This window comes from Aulonocara sp. 'chitande type north' Nkhata Bay, linkage group LG1 (assembly GCF_057382095.1).
Source record: "Aulonocara sp. 'chitande type north' Nkhata Bay isolate Kocher_YH1m ecotype deep benthic linkage group LG1, A_spYH_male_GT1.1, whole genome shotgun sequence".
Taxonomy (NCBI): domain Eukaryota; kingdom Metazoa; phylum Chordata; class Actinopteri; order Cichliformes; family Cichlidae; genus Aulonocara; species Aulonocara sp. 'chitande type north' Nkhata Bay.
The window spans coordinates 28,281,626-28,304,727 of record NC_141344.1 but is presented as its reverse complement, the minus strand read 5'-3'; the positions used below and the strand labels follow the sequence as shown (position 1 = coordinate 28,304,727).

Sequence of the window (23,102 nt, the reverse complement as noted above, 5' to 3'; positions counted from 1 at the left end):
CTGGATCTTATTAAAGGGCGTATACCTCCACACCACCCAGAGTTCCTCCAAAACCAAAAGGCCCATCTGTCAGTCATTAAAAATACTCTTTGAACTTGAGATTTTGGCATGTCAGTTTTTAATCTGTGATTTAGTAGCAACACAGAGAGTTATGCAGTTTAGTAAATGTGGTATCCTTTTTTTGTGGTGATGGTGGGGGTGTGTGGGGGGGGGGAGGGGGGAGGGGGCTCTGTGATGTCAGGATATATTTTGGTTGATCTGCCAGAGTTTAAATTACTGACTTAAGTAATTTAGTTTGATGGCACATCTCAAAAATAGTTGCATGGGCTGCCCTGAAGACACTGGGCCAACCAGAGATGACTTGCTGACTTTGGTAATCCAATGACCTTTTCTCTGGTGCCATAATCAGGTCAATTTTCATGGTGCTGTACTTACAGACCACCGCATTTCACAAAAAATGGGTGGACTAAGATTCACTTGGACTCACTTGGTTAACAACAACAACAAAAAAAGATATCCAAAAGGTAGAGGTGACATCATAATGTTTTGAAATACACACACACACAATGTGGAGATTTAGTCTTATTTTGGCTTCCAGTAACACTGTGAATAAACTTGGAGTTGTTATTAACCAAGATATGCCCTTCAATGCACATATTAAACAAATTTGTAGACCTGTCTTCATTCATTTGCACAATATCACTAAAATTAGAAACATCCGGTTACAGAGTGACGCTGAAAAACTAGTTGATGCATTTAGTACAAACCGGATTCCAAAAAAGTTGGGACACCAAACAAATTGTGAATAAAAACTGAATGCAATGATGTGGAGATGGCAAATGTCAATATTTTATTCAGAATAGAACGTAGATGACAGATCAAAAGTTCAATCCGAGAAAATGTATCATTTCAAGGGGAAAATATGTTGATTCAAAATTTCACGGTGTCAACAAATCCCAAAAAAGTTGGGACAAGTAGCAATAAGAGGCTGGAAAAAGTAAATTTGAGCATAATGAAGAGCTGGAAGACCAATTAACACTAATTAGGTTAATTGGCAACATGATTGGTTATAAAAAGAGCTTCTCAGAGTGGCAGTGTCTCTCAGAAGCCATGATGGGTAGAGGATCAACAATTCCCACAATGTTGCGCAGAAAGATAGTGGAGCAATATCAGAAAGGTGTTACCCAGCGAAAAATTGCAAAGACTTTGCAGTTATCATCATCAACTGTGCATAACATCATCCAAAGATTCAGAGAATCTGGGGCAATCTCTGTGCGTAAGGGTCAAGGGCGTAAACCCATACTGGATGCCCGTGATCTCCGGGCCCTTAAACGACACTGCACCACAAACAGGAATGCTACTGTAAAGGAAATCACAGAATGGGCTCAGGAATACTTCCAGAAACCATTGTCAGTGAACACAATCCACCGTGCCATCCGCCGTTGCCAGCTGAAACTCTACAGTGCAAAGAAGAAGCCATTTCTAAGCAAGATCCACAAGCTCAGGCGTTTTCACTGGGCCAGGGATCATTTAAAACGGAGTGTGGCAAAATGGAAGACTGTTCTGTGGTCAGACGAGTCACGATTCAAAGTTCTTTTTGGAAATGTGGGACGCCACGTCATCTGGACCAAAGAGGACAAGGACAACCCAAGTTGTTATCAACGCTCAGTTCAGAAGCCTGCATCTCTGATGGTATGGGGTTGCATGAGTGCGTGTGGCATGGGCAGCTTGCATGTCTGGAAAGGCACCATCAATGCAGAAAAATATATTCAGGTTCTAGAGCAACATATGCTCCCATCCAGACGTCATCTCTTTCAGGGAAGACCCTGCATTTTTCAACAAGACAATGCCAGACCACATTCTGCATCAATCACAACATCATGGCTGCGTAGGAGAAGGATCCGGGTACTGAAATGGCCAGTCTGCAGTCCAGATCTTTCACCTATAGAGAACATTTGGTGTATCATAAAGAGGAAGGTGCGACAAAGAAGGCCCAAGACGATTGAACAGTTAGAGGCCTGTATTAGATAAGAATGGGAGAGCGTTCCTATTTCTAAACTTGAGAAACTGGTCTCCTCGGTCCCCAGACGTCTGTTGAGTGTTGTAAGAAGAAGGGAAGATGCCACACAGTGGTGAAAATGGCCTTGTCCCAACTTTTTTGGGATTTGTTGACACCATGAAATTTTGAATCACCATATTTTTCCCTTAAAATTATAACTTTTCTCAGTTTAAACATTTGTTCCGTGATTTATGTTCTATTCTGAATAAAGTATTGACATTTGCCATTTCCACATCATTGCATTCAGTTTTTATTCACAATTTGTTTGGTGTCCCAACTTTTTTGGAATCCGGTTTGTACTTCTAGGCTGGACTACTGTAATTTTAAAACCAGACAGAAGGCTTTTTATTAAAAGTTAAAATAATTAATTGTTGTCTGAAAATAATATTGACATGAAGGCTATATGCATTTCCAGGAGCTGGAGCCGGTAACTTCTTTTTCTCTTTAATCTTGAAAAGTGCATGACACACTGGAAGAGAGAAAAGACCATTGGTGAAAATATCAATTCTGGGGATCTGGAACATGAAAAGTAGAATATCTAAACAAATGTAACCAGCTAACCTCAAACACCGGTCATACTTTCCGTATCTCCGGTGTTTTTCACCACTGGTTTGTACACACATACATAAACATCCACTTCAAATTTGCCTACAGGATGATGCTGTGATACATTATTTTGAGACATACGATTCTAATCTGATGTTACAGTCTTAGCAAATTTACAGCAAATGAAATGAAGAACAAATTCCAAGTTTTTTATTTTATTTTATGGAATTTTGTTTTGACGGTTTGCACTGTTTCTTAACTTAAAATGTCCTGTTGTAATTGGAGTGCCAAACTACAACAACACTTCCCTCATGGTGCTTTATATTGTCAGGTCAAGACAATAATGCACAAAAACTCCAAACCCTATGAGCAAGCACTTTGGCAACAGTGGGAAGGAAAAACTCCCTTTAAAAAGAGGGAAACCTCTGGCAGAACCAGGCTCCGGGACGGGGTGGCGATCTGCAGCGGCCAGTTGGTGATTAGGGAAGGAAGATGGTTTTAAAATTAAATTTAGGAATTAAATTTTCTTCCTCCAGGACTTTTTTGTCCTCCTCCAGATTCTCTCTCTGTGTTTTCTCATTCCACAGAGTTTCTTTCAAAGAAGCCTCATGTTTCTGAAGCTTTGCGAGCTCAGCAGACAGACTGTCCTTCTCCTGTTTCAGGATCAGGATTTCGCTGTCCCTCTGCTGAAGCTGCTCTTTAAGACGGTTCATCTCAAGGTCAAAGTTTCTGGTCTTTTCCTGATCTGAACAAGTCTGTTCCTCTTCACGTGACACTGAGTTGTCAGTGAGTTCTCCAGCTTGGATCTCACACTGGTCCAGCTTAGTGCGCATCAGTGAAATTTGGGCCATAAGCTGTTTGATTTGCTGTCTGGCTGTCTATACATCCTCTTTTAAAAGTTGATTTTCAGACACAGTGGTTAGGAAGGCTTTCCTTACCTGAATAAGGTCGTCCAGTGTACTCTTAGGCAGAGTGCACACAAATTGTGGTTTCTCGTGTTTCTGAAGCTGTGCAAGCTCGGCAGACAGACTGTCCTTCTTCTGTTTCAGGATCAGGATTTTGCTGTCCCTCTGCTGAAGCTGCTCTTTCAGGCAGTTCCTTCCTTCCTTACTCACTATACACCACTACGTAGTTATCATTCATATCTGACTCTCTTCCACAGTTTACACTATAATCTTTCATTTAATATAGTGCAACAAGGTAATTTTCTTTTTTAATATTCATTTTATTTGAAAGATTACTTAACAGGGACTGTACACATTAATAAGCTATAATTTACATATTATCCAATGTTTTCCTTTTATGATGCAGTCCCAATTTGATATTTTAAAGTCCCAAAATATAGATCTGTAATGACAAAACTCTGAACATTTATAAACATTTGGAACAATAATATAAAGGAAATACTATAGATACTGACTATTGACAGAAAGTAAACATGAGGTAGTTTTGCTATAGAAGATGGTAAACAAAATAAACGAGAGATATTAACCTCCTAACACCAGAGCACTGATTTTGTATTCATTAATTCTGCTAAATCTTCAGCATCTGATAATACTTTATTTTTTTCAAGAAAGTGATTAGTGCATTTTTACTACATGTCATAAAGATTTAGACATAAAGGGTAATGAGACTGAAATTGACTAGTCCTTTTACTAAGAGAAATTTAATATCACAGGATTGCATACCTGATCAAATTCCGATGACTAAGGTGAAATATAATCTCTATCTCCAAGTTGGTTGTTCTACACAAGGTTAGTTAACCTCCACCTTTGAGTTACCTCTTTTTTTTTTTTAAACAAATCTTCAGCGCTTGACAGAGAAACGGACTCTGAAATCTGTCAGATAAAATAAAGTCCAATTTAAATCATCTAAATGTTGTGAAATTCTTTCTGTCTAAGCTCTTTTTTCTTCAAATTTTTTATAAAATAAAATTTGACATAAAACTTGCACTTTCCTCCCGGTCATTGCAGCGGAATACTAATTAGGCTGTGGTGCTTCTGTTACCACTAGATGGTGCAAAAAAGCACATATTAATGAGGACACTAATGAGACATTAATAATATATATATATATTTATTTTTTTTGTGTGTGGTACTGCATCTTCCACCATCACTGGACCTCAGTTTGCTTCTTTCTCTCTTGTCTCTATGTCACTGTGTACCTTCCCCATGTGAGCCTCTCATTTTTGTTTTACTTTACTTCTCTCCCCTTTGGGTTTAATTAAATAGCTTAAAACACATGCTAACCATTACTCTAATTTAGGTGATTTTTGTAAGATTGAGCGAGCCTGTGGAAGCACAGTATAAACAAGATGGCTGGAAGTCTGACCAAATGCAGACAGAAAATACAAGGCATCTAATATTCCAGCTTTCCTGAAATGTTGTGCAAAAGTTTTGTAATTTATGCTGAGGAAAAAACAACAACAAAAAACCCCAGAACAGACAAATTATGTAAAAACATTTATTATTGAAGTTGTTTTATATTCAGCAGTGCGTTTTACCAGTCTTGTGGTTTTCTTATAATACAGAATCCTTGCATTAACACCTGGGTTTTGATTTAAGGTACAAAAAAAAAATCTCAGCAGTGACTTTTGTAGGTTCACGTGGTGCACATATAACATTATGTGTACGTGCACACTTTGAATTTGAGATGGCATTTTTTATCATTTATATAGCTTTTATGAATCAGAGTATTATTAACAAGCTCAAGCAAGGAAGCAGTTTTCTCCTTTAGCAGAGTGTCCACCAGGAAGAGAAAAAACAGTAATGGAAAAAAGAAGCAGATATGCTCGTGGAAAAAGTGCATGGATATAAAAACAGTACAGCTCTTGTGAGGAATGTGAGGCTGATGAAAACATTTTTGGTCAACAGAAACATGATGTTCACAGGTGATGACTTCATGCCAGGATATTGTTCCTATTACACATAAACAGTATATACAAGTTTCAAGTAACTCCTGAATTAGTCCTGTTATACCCATCTCGAGCTAAAGAAAGTCTACTTGATGCGCACACAGCGTGGTGTCATCTAATATTTCATAAGTGACCTCTTACTGCTGAGAGTGTGGAAGTTTGAGTGGAAAGTTAAAAGTGAGATGTAGTTCAAAGAAACATTTCACGAACAGTCGCAACCTGAGAAGTCAAAGTAGAAAGTTTTGTGCAAAGCTTTTGCTAAACCTTCCTCGCACCTCATTGGACTGCTCGAAGAAGATGCCACTGTGAACATCACACATTTAAAAAAAAAAAAAAGTAAAACCATTGTACGCCATGATGTAAATCTCTCTGTCACAAAGCCAAACCTGAGCCAGTAACCATTATGTCTACTATCGATACTTTAAGCACTGCATGTGTTAGTCTTTGGCATGGTTAAGCATCAGTGAAACCAAGTATGTTAAGCAGACATCTGTAGGAGCAGGTCAAGGCCTTAATAGCCATGACTGGCAATAATATCACGGTCCATTTACAGCACAACTGCAGCTTTGCTTACTCCAAAATATCAAAACAGTTAGAACTTCCTGTCAAGAAAATAAAGTGATCACAAAAACTAGCAACAGAAACTGAACCGTATCAAAACAAGATCATAGAATAAAACAGTAAAGCAATATCGCACTGATAAAGTATACATTTTATACGAGGGGCGAGCCAACAGCTACTGCAGGGTGTTTCAAATCAAACCATAGACTGTACATGTAGATGGACACAGTGAAGAAAGAACCCTAAACGTGAATCCTTTTTAATGACCAGCAGGGGGCGACCCCTCCGTTTTCAAAAACATCTGATTATATAGAAGCCTATGAGGAAAATGACCTTACTGCCTACGGGAGCTGAAGTTTGTGGCCTCAATGGCTATGTTAACATCCTATTTAATAAAACACAATTTTTAATTTAGTAAATTTGCATCAAAAATGAATATAAAATAAGGATACAACTTAAGGTGGACCCTCCTTGTGACTAGCCAGTTTTCAGGTTTTAAAAAATATGAGACTGCATAAAACAATAGGTAATGTTGCAGTGGCTATATCCATCTTTGATATACAGTCTGAGTGGGGCTGACAGTACAGTACCAGCACTGGCTAAGAGACCTGGTGCACTTTTTGCACGCCTTGTTAGCCACTCCAACTCAGCAGTACTTCTGGCTTTACAAGGCAGCTCTAATAAACAACACCTGCTCATGTAAACTGTTGCCAAGCGCGCTGCACAACACTGCACAACAGCCCTTGTTTTCACAATGCTAACATTCAGCTGTATAGTCAGGCATTCAGGTCAGCAGTCTGGTATTTATCTCCAAGCAATAACCACTGTGTCTCTAGCAGATTAGGCAAGCCTTGAATGACATCACTTCTTGAAGCTAAAGTCATCACTAAACTTCAGAGCTCTCTGTATCGCTCTGATGAGTGCTTAATCAATACAGGAATTCCACAAGACGCTTCAGCCTCAATAGCAAGCTATCAGGACACAAAGGTCACCATTAGTTACTGTCTTTATAGAGCTGTTATTGATGTTGTTGGTACTTGTTGGTAGCTCACATAATTGTAGAATTGTAAAAACGGGAAACAAAGCAAGTACAAAGTGGGGAAAGAATGTAAAGGCTCAAAAAAAGGGGGAGCAGCTGAAATGAATGACTAAAAACTAAGATTTACAGCTTCAATAACAACATAATAATAAACATATAAGTATGAACATGTGTACGGAGAGGGCAATTCCAGTTATTTCCCTTCTTCTCAGATGTATGTTCAGGTTTAGCATGCCTTGCCCCGCAGTTTGGCACAAGACTAAAGTTTCCACACAGTGAGATGAGAAAGACCAGGGCATTGGCTGAAATTATTCCACACAATGAGATGAAAAACAGGATTGGCTGGGAGACTGGTGTCGTGGCGTCCCTACACATCCCCTTCCACTCGCCTCCTGCGAACTGGAGAGGAAAAGCACAATAAAACGAGAGGTGAAAGACTTAAAGAACACACGAATAAAACCAACTGTAAACATGCTACACAATCTTAACCCTACGCAGGCTTGTTAGTTCATCATGAAGACGCTGAGTGAGTCATCATGAGCTGTGTGGTTAAAATGTACACCTATTTATACAGTGTGTGTCAGCATGTGCAGAAAACAAGAAGTGAGATGTCGTCACTCTCAAAGCTGCATATCACGCAGTGTCAATGTTCACACGGTTAATATGGTGAACGCTCCATTCAAATACTGTGAAACTAATCTCCGTTATCACTGATGCACTGACACACGTGGGAGCCACACCCATGCATCACACCTGTGCTACCACGACTCTGTCTGGAGGAGGAGCTAAAAGAGAGAGCAGAGGTCGTCACTGCGGAGTGAGATATTGAACAGATGTTTCAACTATGTCATCACACTCCCATAAAACAGATGACTAGAGGAAGGCGGGGGAGGGGGGGGGAGCGGAAACGGCTCGCCCGACTTTTGCGAGTTTAAACAAATCTCAGAGTGTCGAGTCTGTGCGTGCTGCGTTCATACCCAGGTCGTTGTTCTTGGTGATAGCTGCGGCAGCTCTGGATCGGGGCCCTTGCTGGGTGAAGTGGTAGCCAAATTTCACTATGCTCTTGTTCTCTTCCAACATTTTAGCAATCTCCATTTCTACGGTAGTACCCAGCTGTTGTCTCTACAGTACGCACAAATAGATACAGTTCATTAGAGAAAAAAATACAACAGCTTGTTCAGCTAAACCAAAATTACAGGTGTGAAATTTCCCCTTCCTCCTTTTCCATTACTGGAACTTCTGAGCTAATTGTTACTGTACCTGGTTGTCTATTTTGATCTCTGTGAGCATGTCATTGTCTCGCAATGCATCAACCAAAGCCTGCACTCCTGCCCCGGTGATGAAGTTGGACTCCAAATTCAAACTTCGCAATGTTTTGTTTTCCCGCAGCATGTCGCTGAACGCCTGGGAGGAAGAAGGCAAAGATGTGAGTGTGAAGTTCTCAGGTGTCTGCAAAAGCCACGAGAAGCATATCAACCACTCACCACAGCGACTGGGTCGTTACTCCGCGTGGCTGCCAGGCTGAACTTCTTGACGTGCGTGTTCTTCTCCATGGATTTGGCGAAGTCCTTCAGCGTGGGAATCGGAATGTTCTGGAAAAGCAGACAAAGACACTGCCATTGGTCCGGGGACTGACCAGCATATACATACACGCACGTTTCTACATACCTTAATGTTGTTAAGGTTGACCTCTGTTAAGGTGCTGTCATTGCTTTTCACCCTCTGCAGAGTGTCTTCTACGTTAGTGGGATTGGGAGGCTCATCGAACACTGGGTTCATCTTCTCCCCTTTTACCACATCTAAGACACAAACGCAAGTGTAGGTCAGCAGATTTTTCTCTTCCGAATAGTTGAGTTAACTGGGATAAATTACGTTTAATACTCACTGTTGTAACCCTCTTTACTTCCTGTTCCATCATATGTCTGACTACTGGTAACCAGTGTGTGAACACCCAGGATCGCTGCGAACGAAAGCAGACGGTATTTTCAGTGACTGAGGCTAAGACCACAGACCAGAACATACATGGATACATGTATGCATGCATGTTCTCCAGTGTGGACAAAAGTAACCAATTCTAAATGGCATAGCAGGCCACTGGTGTGATTTTGCTCAATGCCCTTTTTATTCCCCCCATCAAGACACACAGTAAAGGAGTGAAAAGAGCTTGTGTTTTATTGTTCCAGCACAGACTGAGCCCAGAGAAAGTTCCCACCACTACAATACAGCCTTGTCTTCAATCACACCCACTTAAACACTTGTGTTTTTGAAGCCTTTCCACAAAGACTCTCTGAAGTATTTTCTCATTCTTACCTGCGAGATCACACAGCTCCGTATCCGTGGCACTGGAGAGCGCTTCCTCCAATTCTGGATCAAGGGTCGTGACCTCCTCCTTACGTGTTTCTATTGGCTTTTGCTTAGGAACAAACACTTTACCTGTGGGCAAACAAAGAGAACACTTCAGTCAAATTTCAAAGGAGTCGAGTAAAAACAGATACTTTTCTATTTAAAAACAAAACAAACACATAACTGTTAATAAACTCCCTTAGACCTACTTACTTTTTACTTTAACATCAAGTTTTGGGACAATGGATGATGTATCACAGTCTCATTTTAGGCCATTTCTACACAATTCCTTGCAGCATATTAAGCTTCATTTAAGAGCAACTACGGTAGTTACACTGACACTGACTGTCACTAAAGGATTTTAAATTGCGAATTACTTTTTAAACTGGTTACATTTCTTACAAGAGGTTAAGTGTGCACAAGACTCGCTCAACTTGGACCGCATTGACAGTTACAGTATTGCCATGGTAACCCATCAGAGGGAAGAAACGGAAAGCACAAAGGAAGTCATGGAACAATGACTTGAGTCTAATCTAAACTGCACTGCTGGGGCAACCAAACACTTGCACTGGGCAGAGAGACCATCCAGTGGGTGCCATTTGTTGCCTCTCCATTTGCCCGTCTTCTTAAACAAAAACACCCCGGGAACAGCCCTTCATTTCCCCCCCTCCCCCTCCTAAATCAGTCAAGCTGCTCAAATTGCTCAAACCGGTCCCTAGTGGGGTGCACTGGCACTTCCTGAAAGCCAACAAACATTAAATACAGTCATCAGGCAGCATCCTGTGCCAGTCCCTCTGGAGCGAAATTCAACTCGCCAGAAACAAGGAAAAACCAGGGCCATAGAACGACGGATTTAAAACTGGATTTAAAAACTCAAAAGGCATTCACATGGACTGTACATAAAAGATGACGATAGTAATGTATACGTGCCTCAAAAAAAAAAGAAGGAAGAAGAAATAAAATCTTTGGCTCAAATCGATTCTCATTCAAAAAGCTTCTCCCATGAAATACTAGATTCTAGCAGTAACTTATCTAATAGGTGTCAAAGGGAGGCATGTTTCTCCAATCAGGTTTCAATTGTAACTTAAAGCAGAAGGCACCGTCTTCGTGCACTAATCTGTTTTTGCATTGTTAAAAAATCTCAACATCTACAAATGAGCAGTTTATCACTATCACCGTTTACAAATGAAAACTTTATTTACTAACTCAAAGTTAACATCACAGATACAGCAGGTAAGGTTAGGTCAACTGAAGCTGCAAACCAGTTTTTCCACCATCGCCGGCATTTACAGCAAACCGCAGGCTTTTGTTATCTCTTCCAAATGATTCTGATCATGTAGCTTTGTTCACCACATAACCAGGTAACAGTAACCAACACGGAGAGGTAATTACAGAACATGAGCAAAAACAGTACAAAACATGTATACCTACTAATAAATATAGGAAATCTTTGGACGTCTGTCCATCTGTTTTCAGCTATTCAATTCGCTCTTGTTATTTGGGTGCGTAAGGCTAACCCAGGTTACACATTGTACTAGTGTGTATTCAACCAGAATAATTAAACTAACTGAACTATTATCATGAGCAGTGAATTTGTAGTAATAGGCTTAGTTGACTTGCAGTATCACATCAGTATAGCTTTGTTACATGGACGCTTAAAGCCATATGCTTCAACTCTGAAAGCAATTCATGAGAAAAACTGAGCACTGTGAGCATGTGGAACACATCTGCTGTGTGTTTGTATTTTCCTTGGTGCAACAGTAACGCCCTCCACTGTAACCTAAGCAAACAAAATGCTTATCAGGCTTCTATCGATCACACATCTTCGCCGCTCCACAGTGTAGCGCTTTACACTTTCGCCTAACAACTGAATAGTCCATGCTTCACTCCCAGGAGGTGGCACAAATAACTTTGGAGTTGCGTCAGGAAGGGCATCCGGTGTAAAAATCTGCCAAATCAAAAGTGCGGAGCTCTACACTGTTACAAAAGCCAACCCTCTAAACCAAATAACCAGTTGTCTAAACACATTTACTAAATCTAGCCATCATTTACCAATATCATAAACACATGTCACATGAAGACACAATTTACAGAACACAATCCTCCGTTGTCATAAATCTAAACACATCTTTCCTTGCTAAAACACAAGCTGCAAAAGAACTCTGCTCATATTCTCAAATGAAAGCTCATGTGATGCAACATGCTTGCCACAGTCAGCAATATTTGAACACAATGACCTGGCGTCATTCATTACACACAACGACTCAAAATTGAAGACACCTGTTGCTAATGCTGTGACCACATGTATAAAAGCAAGTTCAGAGTGCACAGTATGCTGAAGATTCCAAACAAACACAACGGATGAAGGCAGAGTCAGGGGAAGAGGAATTCGATGCAGAGGAGGGAGAAGAGCTGGCCCTGGAAGAAGAGGAGCAGGCCAACAAGGAAGAGGAGTTCAAATGAGAGGAGGAAGAGGAGCAGGCCAACGAGGAAGAGGAGTTCAAATGAGAGGAGGCAGAGGAGCAGGACAACGAGGAAGAGGAGGAGGCCAACATGGGAGAGGAGAAGGTCCAGGGGGGAGAGCAAGACAACCTCGCGCCATCATTACGGACGAGATGCGAGCAACAGTCATTGACCATGTCATTGTCCATGGCATGACAATGGCTGAAGCAGGACTAAGAGTCCGTCCACACCTGAGTAGGTTCACCGTGGCCACCATTATCAGGGCATTCAGACAACACAACAGGTATTGAACTCTATTGCTTTCTCTGTCACAATACAGTTTTACAAACCTGTGAAAGTAGTCTATTGGTTTCAAATCAGTTGTGACTGTATTGTAACACATGTCAATTGACAACACATGTTTCTTTCTGTAGAGTTGAAAGAATGCCACATAGAGGTGGGAGGGTTGCTATATTTACAGCGGCACAAGAAACCCTCATTGTGGATATGGTTCGTGGGAACAACCTCATCAGACTCTGGGAGATCAGAGACAAAGTCATTGCCGATAATGTCAACTTTGAGAGCACTGACGATGTCAGCTTGGCCACAATAGACCAAGTTCTCCGGCACCAAAAGACAGATGAAACAGGTCTATAGGGTTCCCTTTGAGCGCAACTCTGCGCGACACAAAGACCTACGTTACGAGTATGTGCAAGTAAGTTTACATCCATGTTCACAGTACAGTTAGTGGACATACTGTGTTGCTCAGTGGCCTACATTACTAATGCGCAATATTGTGCTACCTGATTGACTGTTGTTCTGAACACCTGTGCACTTTCACATTTTCACAGAGGATAATACAGTTGGACACGATGGCCAGACCTCATGATTACCTCTTCCTGGATGAGGCTGGCTACAACCTGTAGAAACGAAGGCAAAGAGGCCGTAACATCATTGGCCAAAGAGCCATCACCGAGGGGGGGGGGGGGTAATATTACCCTTTGTGCGGCCATGGGTTCGGAGGGGCTTGTCCACCGGCATGCTGTCCTTGGGTCTTACAACACCCAACGTCTCTTCACCTTCCTAGAGGAGCTAAAGGACATCCTCCTGGACCACCACCAACACCATCCTAGGCCCGCACATCACATTGATGTGATCATTTGGGACAATGTCCGCTTCTACAGAACAAACCAAATCAGAGAGTGGTTCACCACCAACAGTGACCACTTTTTAAACGTCTGTCTGCCACCCTACTCCCCTTTCCTGAACCCTATAGAGGAGTTCTTCTCATCGTGGAGATGGAAGGTTTATGACAGACAACCATACACAAGAGACAACCTCCTAAGGGCAATGGAGCTGGCCTGTGTTGACATCCCAGCGGAGGCCTTCCAAAGATGGATTTGCCATTCCAGGGCGTTTTTCCCGCGGTGCCTGGCAAGAGACAATATAGCCTGCGATGTGGATGAGGTGATGTGGCCCAATGCAGCTCAGCGACATGATGCCGCACAGTGATTGTGGTGTGAATAATGTAAATTAAAAAAAACTTCACACCCTGATCATGTTTTCAAGAGTACTGTTGTGTGCAATAGATTCTGTTTTTGCATTGAGTTGTGTTACAGTAGTGTACGTACATGCAGGATTTCCTATAGATTTATACTCTTCATATGAAACACAAATCTAAATGCCTAATCCTCTGCAGAGATCTACGACGATCCGTTACTGTATAGTTTCTAAAAATATGCATTGGCAGTTATGAAACAAAGAACCTTCTCACAAATTGAGCATTGTGTTTTTAATTGTTTTGCTGTAGTGTGTAATGATGTGTATAGTGTTTACATTTTTGAAAGCTTCAAGCTGCTCTTTTGTTGTGAAAGTTTGAGTTTTGCAGTGGGAAGGTGTGGTTGTGTTTATGTAGCTTTAGAAAAGGGTGTTGTGTTTAGACATTGGGGAACATGGTGGAAACATTTGTGAAATGTCTTTTAGCATTTGAGAAAAACTGTAATAAGGGAGCAGCTAAAAGTAGCTTCATCGATCATACATCATCTGCTCGTTATCTACAGATAACACATCTTAGACAGAGGAATAAACAACAGAAAAGATGGATAATGGAGAAGCGACAAAAACAACTACAACAAATTCAGCTGCGAGAGGGTTAAAAATGGTTACCATGGAGTCACACTGAGTGTTTTTCTCAGAAATTATGTGAAGTTTGAAACTAGAGACATAAACACTCATGACCACATTAGTTATCAGCAGGGGGTGAGTCTAACAGTGAAAAGAGAATCAGCTGCATTCCACAAAACCACAGTGATGTGAGTTTTCCATGTTGTCACTGCAAACACACACACACGCACACACTAATTTCCTAAGAGGCCATGGTAAGGTCAGTGGAACACATCAGTCCATGTTTCCTCTCTGGTGAGGGAGTAGCTTTCAGATTCCTATCTGTGGAGATCCCGACAAAAGGAACTGCTTCATCTCATAAAAACTTTCCTACTTTTCCCACTGAGGTTTCTACTCTACTCACTCGTCTACATTTCTGGCTTTTTGCCACATAAAGAATTTCACCTTTTGTTTCCTCTAAGAGGTGGATAAGAGTGCCACAAGTATGTCACAAAACCCATCAGAACAAGTTTCACACGGAAAGATTAGGATATATCAGTCTGACATTAAACCCATACGGTTTGGCAGACAATCATACTACTATGCTGTGAGTTCAAGCACAGTACATACTATATAGAGTATAATATATACTATACTCTATGTAGTATACTTCAGGCTAACATGGTTCAAAAATATGTTTCAGGCTTGCATATAAATAAACATATCTATTAAAAGCATCAATTAAAACATAGTTTCAAAATGTAAAATCCTTCCTCCCTTCTTTAGTATTAGCACACCCTCCCAACACTGCTCTATGCTGAGCAGACATGCTTATATGTAAGTGCAAGCATGTCTTAATAATATCTGCAAACACAGGTGAAGAGTAATTACTGCTAGGTCTGCAGGTGCACCCTGAATCTCCATCCCCCGAGTAATACAGCACTAACATGTAATAGCACCTTGTTGCCGGTGTTATTGGTGATTAGTTGGTCGCGCTGTCGAGAAAAAAGCAAAAAAAAAAACAACCCACCTTTTTTCTCTCCAGTGAAAGGCACTATATCGTCTCTGTCCTTATACTCCATGGCTTCCTTCTCCAGGTATTTGAGCAGACGTTCTCTGTCGAACGGTCCACTAGCTGTCTTAGACGTCTGGTCTTTTTGACGTAAACCCGCTGGGAGAAGAGCATTCTGGGAACAAGACATGGAGCCACATTAGAGCTTAAGACCTCAGTGCACTTATGCACCGTAATGAAGCCGCAGCACAACTCCTTGACCAGACTTTCATCAAATCCATTTAAGCAGGCTTTAAAAGCCTTTTCCACACATTGAAAAAGTTGCACAATCCAAGCTAAACAATATTTGGCACCATTTGTTAGAAAAAAGAACAAAAAACATTTCTGCTAGTGTATCCTCTGCATCTTCCGGCCTCTGTGTTAGTTGCCAGAAGCAGGAGTTTGACAGTCACATGAGAAATTAAAACATGAAATACAAGCTGCTCAAAAAGGAAGTAAAAGAATACTTTAAAACCAGTTGAACTTGATTAATCCAAAAATGCAGCTTGTGAATATTTAGTTGTGGGTGAATAAAAAATAAAAAATAAAAACTTGGCAGAGAGCAAACAAGGCCGTGTGTTAATCTATACACACAGCAACAAACAAAATTCAGTGCTTTGTTTTGCATCCACACCAAATGAGATTTCATCTCTTCACCGACATGAGACCCAGAAATGATTATTTTCCCATTGCTGCTGACTGTTTCCTGTGGGCCCCGTGTGGTCGCCATGTAGACCGATTTGCCTCACTGAATGGAAATTAAAGAAAACGTCCAGGGGCTTGGAGGGGATTTCATTACGCTGTACAGCTCTTCTCACAAAGACTTGGCAGCCTGAGCCGCTGCAGCTTTAAATTATTTTCCAAACCATAGAGACTGGAGTGGGAAGTGACTGTCAGAGCACACGAGAAAAAAAACCCACCATTACATGTGAATTAGTGAGGTTAAAGGCATTCCAGGGGGGAAATTTCCCAACCATTAACCTGTCACAACCAGGTCTACTTTGCGCCATTTGGCACTACAACCACAACAAGAGACGTAAAGTTGGAAAAACGATTAGTCATTTAACAAATCTAATGACCCACTTGTGTCTGCATAGTGTTTTTTTTATTTTATTTTGAGATAAGCCAATAAATCCCTTTCAATAAATCCTTTCTCTAAATGAACTTCCTCCCACTGAGGAGCCCTGGAGCTCCTCCAACCTGCATCGAGCCCTGACCTCAGGGTCCATCTCCTCGAGGGCCGTCTCCAGCTGTTTGAGCTCCTCTGCCGACAGTTTGTTGAGGATTTCATCTTCATCGAGATCCTTGTATTTATCCAGATCCTTCTTGTAGGACAACGCCATGGTACCAGCTATAGCTTGCTAAGCAACACCGAACACCAGACCGCAGCCACACTGCTCTTCTCGGGATTACTGCTCCAAACCAGGAAGACACTACCTGAAAACAAGCACACACACACACACACAAATAAATTAGTGATGAGCGCTGGATGGTGCATACATTTCATTTTATTATGCTGACTCACAAAAAGACAATTTTAATTGCATGTCGTTAACTGAGATAAAGATTGTTTATCTTATTGCTGTGAACCAACACTTGATCACAGCTGGGCTGGATAATAAGGCCTTGGGATGATGTAATGATGGGTGAACACACACCCAACACACACAGAGCTGGAACAAAGAACTTTCTCAGGCTTGGACAAAACATCTGACCAATCCCATAAGGATCAACTACAGCTCTTTGCAAATGAAAATTTTGAGAAAGTTTATAAAACACTATCAAGACAGAAGAAGAAATAAAGGAAGCTTTTTCTAAATAAAAATGAGGAAATGCATGTGTCTCTTTGTCTTTTGGGACTGAAAGGCTGAGCATAACATTGCAGTTAAGTTTAAATAAAGCTCAGATAAGCGAAGGAGTTAGTGACTGAGTGTGTGTCCTTTCAAATAAAATCAAGAGGCAGTTTCCTCTCCCACGCCACAGTCCGAACACAGAGCGACCTCGTGATTTTCCAAACTCCCTGCAGGACTCCACAGATGCTACTTCTCCAAATAATTGGTCTACACTTTTGGAAACACACTTAAACTTGTATTCTTTTAAAACAACTGATTTTTGTCACAGTGAAAAGAAAAAACAGTTGTGCCCCTCTTCTGCAAGAAAAGCAACTGTGCATGTAAGTGTATATTTAGAACAGACATTCTTTCGTGGCTGCTCCAGTAGTGTAAAAGCAAATAAACCAAGGAACCTCATTGCAGTTGTTACCTATAGATTAGTGCCACATCCATTATTACATTCTGACCGGATTCTCAAGTTTGTAATAAGAATTTATGACTGTCACTTTCCAAAAATATTACAGCAAACTCCTGGTAACCAGAAAAATGTTTGCAGTTGTACTAACCAACAGTCATCCTGATGTTGAATGCGCAACACACTCAACTGTACATGTCGCCCAGTGGGAGGCAACCTGCCTCCAGACAATCGCAGTCTGACTCAGACTGTAATCACTATCAGGCTGGTGAAGGTTTGCAAATAATTGCTCATGCAACCAATCGGAGTCAATCTGTGCCAGTGATACGACTCGTCTCTGATGCTTCTCTTTGCAATCGAAGACTCGACTCTCTGGTTGCTAGCTGTTTGCACTCTGATTCTTTTCTTAAATAAACATAAGGCTGCTGAGTTCCTTTGTGATTTTACAATTAAATTGCCACTCTGCAGTAACAATGTCACTACTTGTGGAGGAATTTCTGCTTTCGAAGTTCTGGCTGGACTCTGAATGTCAGGACCAAATGTAAATTTTAATTACCAGCTAGCTGGCATTTAATTGCAGACTGACAACAGACTGTCTCCATCTTATTGCTATTATTATTGCCATCTTGATGCACCAAAGTCAGCCTGGGGACAGCTGACTGTGAGTGGTCTCAGACTGGGTCCCCCTTCTTCAAAGTAACAATTTCAAAGGTAACACAGGATGTTTTCCAACCTCTGTTTTCCCTTGTGTAACTGAGCACTACAGAAAAAGAACAAGTGCGTGCACATTCAAAGAAATGATTTAGTTGCCACAAAAAAAAAAAAAAAATTGTAATAAACATTGTGATTCAAATGTTGCTGCTTTTGTATGTTTTAAGGATCAAACTAACACTTGGAGCCAAATCATTTACAGACACTGCCACGTCTTTTGTTTTATAACAATTTAGCCAAAAGTCAAGCCTGCCAGAAATATTCATTTCATTTGTTTAACATAACAGATTTTGTTTTGTTTGAGAAAATTAAAAAATCTTCATTGAAATATTTTAAAATCTTTCATCTCCTCGTCACACTATTGATGAAGATTTAGTCAATGCAATGTGCTCCCCGTTGCTGTCTGGCTAGTTTCTCCAATCAAGGGAATTCCCGAGGAGTCCAACAAGGCCGGTGTCTCTCACACCATTCAGTTCATTGTCTCAACAATCCAGGCTCTGTCCTCATCTAATTTTCCCCCCCATCTCCTCCATTACTGTGCTACGGCTACACACATTTATTTCTGAAATGACTGCAATAGTCATTGCACGGGCATTCACAAGTGTGAGTTCCAGCAGATGAAGCTCAAATGTCTTCAATGATGACTGGAAAATCTAAGCTCACAAATGTAATAATCTACACTTACACTGTTATCTTGTTCAATTCTATGCTAATCAATCCTATCACTGCTAACAGTAAGGTGGTGAAGTCGTCATGCAAGTTTATAAATTTCATTTTTACAAATTAAACACCTACGGAAGAAAATCCAAGAAACCGCATGAGAGGAAAACAGTACTTTTGTTGAACACAGTCTACCTTTTAGATTTTATGTCACAGGACAGGAAAAAAAAAATCCCATGCATCCAAATCATATGAAAATCACACTGCATGCTCCAAATACAACAGTCGCCTGGCCTGCGATCATGGAATGGCACTAGGATACGTTTCTCGTGACATCATCACAAGCTTTAGCTCATTCTGGAGGAGGAGGGTTATTGTGCATTTTTATGATCAACACCGAGTGTGGGGGAAACAGGCATTTCTGTGGCTGGGAGTATAACCTGATTTTATGGCTTTGCAGATGTCTTTCCTTTTACTTGTTCTGGAATCCTAACACTATTTATCCAGCTTTCTCTCACTTTCCACTTCACTGGCAGATTATTGAACACATTAGAAAAAAGACAGACAGAAAAGAAATGGAGCACGGAGACAGAGATAATGATAACAATAGGTTAGCTCAGGCCGAGCTGGAGACACTGGAAGGATCCATTAGTCCAATCTGACTGATTCCTTTCTCCTTCACCTCCTCGTCTGCTAATCCTTCAAGAGAACAACAGATGGCTCAAGGCCAACAACACTGCAAACCTGCCTGCATGCTACACTCGCCTGTCCACTCAGGCTACACACAGACCCATATAAATATAACAAGCGCTTTGGGTGCCTTGAAAAGCGCTATATAAATCCAATCCATTATTATTATTATTAATGTAAATTCACCTGGAGGTCTCCCCCCCTGCAGGAGACATCTGCAAAGTTAAACTAAAGTTTTATTCTTGAGAATCTGTATCACTTCAACCAAAGTTTCATGGGAACTACTCTGTGCTCCAATTTTACAGCAAGAGTAGTGGCCCCATTCTTCAGGATATTATTAAGTAAGACAAATGGAGAGAGTGCAATGTAAAATATCTGGTTCTACCTTTAGCATTATCTCAGTTTCAGGCCAAATGTGGGGCACTATCCTCTTTCCAAAAGTGACAGCGTCTGATATCTAATTGCGTACCTGCTGTGATACGTTATTAGACACCACCCCAGATATGCCTAGAGTAAATGCTATAACCTGATGGGAGCTACAAGAAAACATTAAGTTCATCTCAGTCAAGCGTAATTCTTGCCACAATGGGTTTGATCTCAGCAGGCAGAAGCTGCACAAATAGTAATTTGCAGCCTAAAGATGAACAGGAAGCACTGACTGGTATTGCATTATTACAGAACACCACCCTAACTGCAGCACAAAAAGACTATAGTTAGAATGACCCAGCTATGCTACTCATGGGAGACAACTCTGTACTTCCACCTCCCACCTACTCTCCTCCAGTTTTACGCTCTGCTGTTCCTCTCTCCACCCTGCTGTTACTCACTTTGTGTGTGTGTGTGTGTGTGTGTGTGTGTGTGTGTGTGTGTGTGTGTGTGTGTGTGTGTTCAGTCTCTCCAGGTGCCTGAAAGTGTTTGAAATGATAGAAAACAGATGGAACAGAGAGAAAACAGAGAGGCTTGATCACACTGATACTGAAATATTACTATGCATATTAAAGTGAAAACAGTCATTGATATAGGAGTCAGGAAAAGGAGAAAAGTGTTTGAAATATGATACTGCCAGGGTAATAGTTTCATTTTTATTTAATAGCTAAAAAGCTAAGTCATAAAAACAAAACTTTGCACTCACACAATGTTTCCTAACAGCTCCTTTACAAAGCAGACAAGGGTGAGACAGGAAGTGGGGTGGTACTCTAACAACCATACACGATTTGTGTATTCCCTCTGACCTGCCCGCACACTCCAGACACACCACATTATTATATAATGAGAACGGATTCAAGGAGTGGCCTAGCCTTCAGCTCACGGGGGGGGGGGGGGGGGGGGCGGGCTAGGGTATGAATACAGGCTCAAGAAAACTCATCACTTCTTTGTAAAAACTAAAGCCACCATTCACTACCATGGCTCAGAGCCAGGTTTCACCCTTCAGTGAAAGGTATGCGGGGTAAACAAAACCTATTTGAGAAGCCAGTTTATCTGCAATACTGCAGTGGTGGCAGTTCAAGAAAAAAAAAAAAGAAAAAAAAGAAAAGTCAATTCAGCAACCACCACAACATTATTATTTGGCTACAAAGCATGACTCTCAGATCCAGGAAGGAGGCCTCCTGCCCTGGGGCTTAAAGGCAAAAAACCACAAGTACCCAAGCTGACGTCTTGGGCCACACCCTTCATTCACCACTGAGACCTGCTTGGTGAAACTACCATTGTGAACACACCAATAAACCCTCACGCTAAATCTTGAGCAAAGAATGTGTCAGAATACTTGCGACACAGGTAAAATGACTTTGCACTTTGATGACAAGAAGTACAAAGTCTTCCCTTAACCTCTAACAATGGTGTGAGCCATCCCACCAAAGGTATGTCCTTTAAAAAACACAAAAACAAACAACTCTTGTCTCGGTCAAATAGAGAAACACAGGCACTATTCATACCGCGTTTCTAATTATTTGTCTGGCTAGCAGGGATGGGCAGCTCACATTATATTGGACCTACATTCTGCATAGCATTAGCAATAATCATACATACAGAAGAGAGAAGACCCGGGTTAATCTGCAGTTACACCACATACCACACAGCACTACTAACATAATAAATATCAAATATGCTACTTTTGGTGAAAAGTTAGCTGGTCTCATCTTCTGGAGACACCGCGGGCTACGGAATGGCGTTAGCTAACCCGTTCTTGACATGTTTATGATTACCACGCTGACAGCAGCCATAATGATTGTAATTATCACCGCCTAGAAAAATCCGCCACACTTCAGTTCAAGCCAGAACAAGCGGTTCATGGGGCACTTGCTCTGCTAACTTAGCTGCACGTATCGGACGGACACTACCATGGGAAACAGTCCGATGAAATGTAGAAGCTAACGCGCTAACCTTTGCAGTTCACTCAAGTTGCTAGCCGTTTAGCAGCCACAGTGAACATACTACAAATGACAGCAGGCAAAGCTATACAGTTGTTCGTGATGAGTGATTTCCAACCTCAAACAGTCGTCTATTTCCTTACCTGAGGCTGATGGGACCTAGCTAGGGAATGTCCAAATAGCACCAGTCTTCCCAATGCGATGTCTTCTGTGCTTGACTCCTCACTCAGGGTAAGGGCGGTAACACAGGAAAAGGGAACCGAACAGTATATGAGTAACGTCTGGTTGAACGAATAGGATGGTAGTATCCCAAGCCTCAACCAATGGCACTAATAAACCCGCCCTTTCTCCTACAAGAGACCAATCATATGAAATATGGAGGAGGCAAACTGAAATAAAATAATAAATAGAGTAAAATAAAATAAAACAAAGTAACATAAAATTTCTCTATTTAAACAAAAATATATTTAAAAATGAAATAAAAAAGAGGTATTATTTTGACCAAATTTGGACAAGAATTGAAATGCACTGAGACGCTGAGATAAGCTTTGGATGATTGCCACTGCTACTCATCATGATAATTAAATATGACGTCTTTACATTAAATGAGTAAACTCCACCATGTGTTGCAGACTTTAAGGGCATGTTCATTTAAGATGAAATTCTACTAGGCTGCATTTAGAATCATATTAGTATATTATACTTACTATTCTATATTTTATCATTTATTGTCACTGTTCCACTAATATTAGATTTTGATGCAAATCAAACTCTCTCTCTTTCTTTTATGCAAACACAAGCATTTGCACAAAGCTTACACTGTGTACCAGGGCTGGACTGGGACAAAAAATCGGGCATTTTGACTAGAGACCGGCCCACCAGAAAAGCCATAAAGCCTTTGAATGAAAAGTGTGGTGCTGTGGCTCCAGCAAACATCAGCTGATACTAGAAAGTAATATTAAATAAATTCACAATAACAACAGCTTATCAAGCTTAAACGTGCTGCTGTTGTACAGCGGACACCCGCTGTTTTCCTCTGTCTTGCGCAAAGTGAGCGATAAACAAACAAGGGAGACGGGACTTGCGACAGAAAAGCCAATCAGCTTATCATTGATCAGTTTCATGATTGAAGTAACAACAGGAGAGGGAGGGGGAGAGGGTGAGAGAAGAAGAGATAGCTGTGCAAAGATACAGAATAACTCCAACTTTGTCTTTGTCTGATTGTCTGGGCGTCATAGCGGAGGCAAGTGATGTCCAGATAAACTACATCTAAGAACCCAAAGGAAGGAGGCAGCAGCAGGTCTCTCTCTTAAGCATGTATTTTCACTGAATGGTCTTTTCGGTCTGCCAGTGTGTCATGCACTTTT

General features: G+C 41.1%; 1 protein-coding gene across 1 annotated transcript; it reads right to left on the bottom strand.

Annotated features, from left to right (window-relative positions):
* Positions 1–5,054: 5,054 nt before the first annotated feature.
* Positions 5,055–22,000, bottom strand: tmod2 (tropomodulin 2). The gene is made up of 10 exons (XM_086291772.1): positions 21,879–22,000; positions 16,276–16,495; positions 15,038–15,194; positions 9,430–9,552; positions 9,005–9,079; positions 8,788–8,918; positions 8,604–8,711; positions 8,380–8,523; positions 8,097–8,241; positions 5,055–7,518 (listed from the first exon to the last, which is right to left on the bottom strand). Exons 2-10 carry the CDS (start codon positions 16,399–16,401, stop codon positions 7,487–7,489), a joined length of 1,041 nt encoding a protein of 346 aa, XP_086147898.1. The 5' UTR covers positions 16,402–16,495; positions 21,879–22,000; the 3' UTR covers positions 5,055–7,486.
* Positions 22,001–23,102: the final 1,102 nt, after the last annotated feature.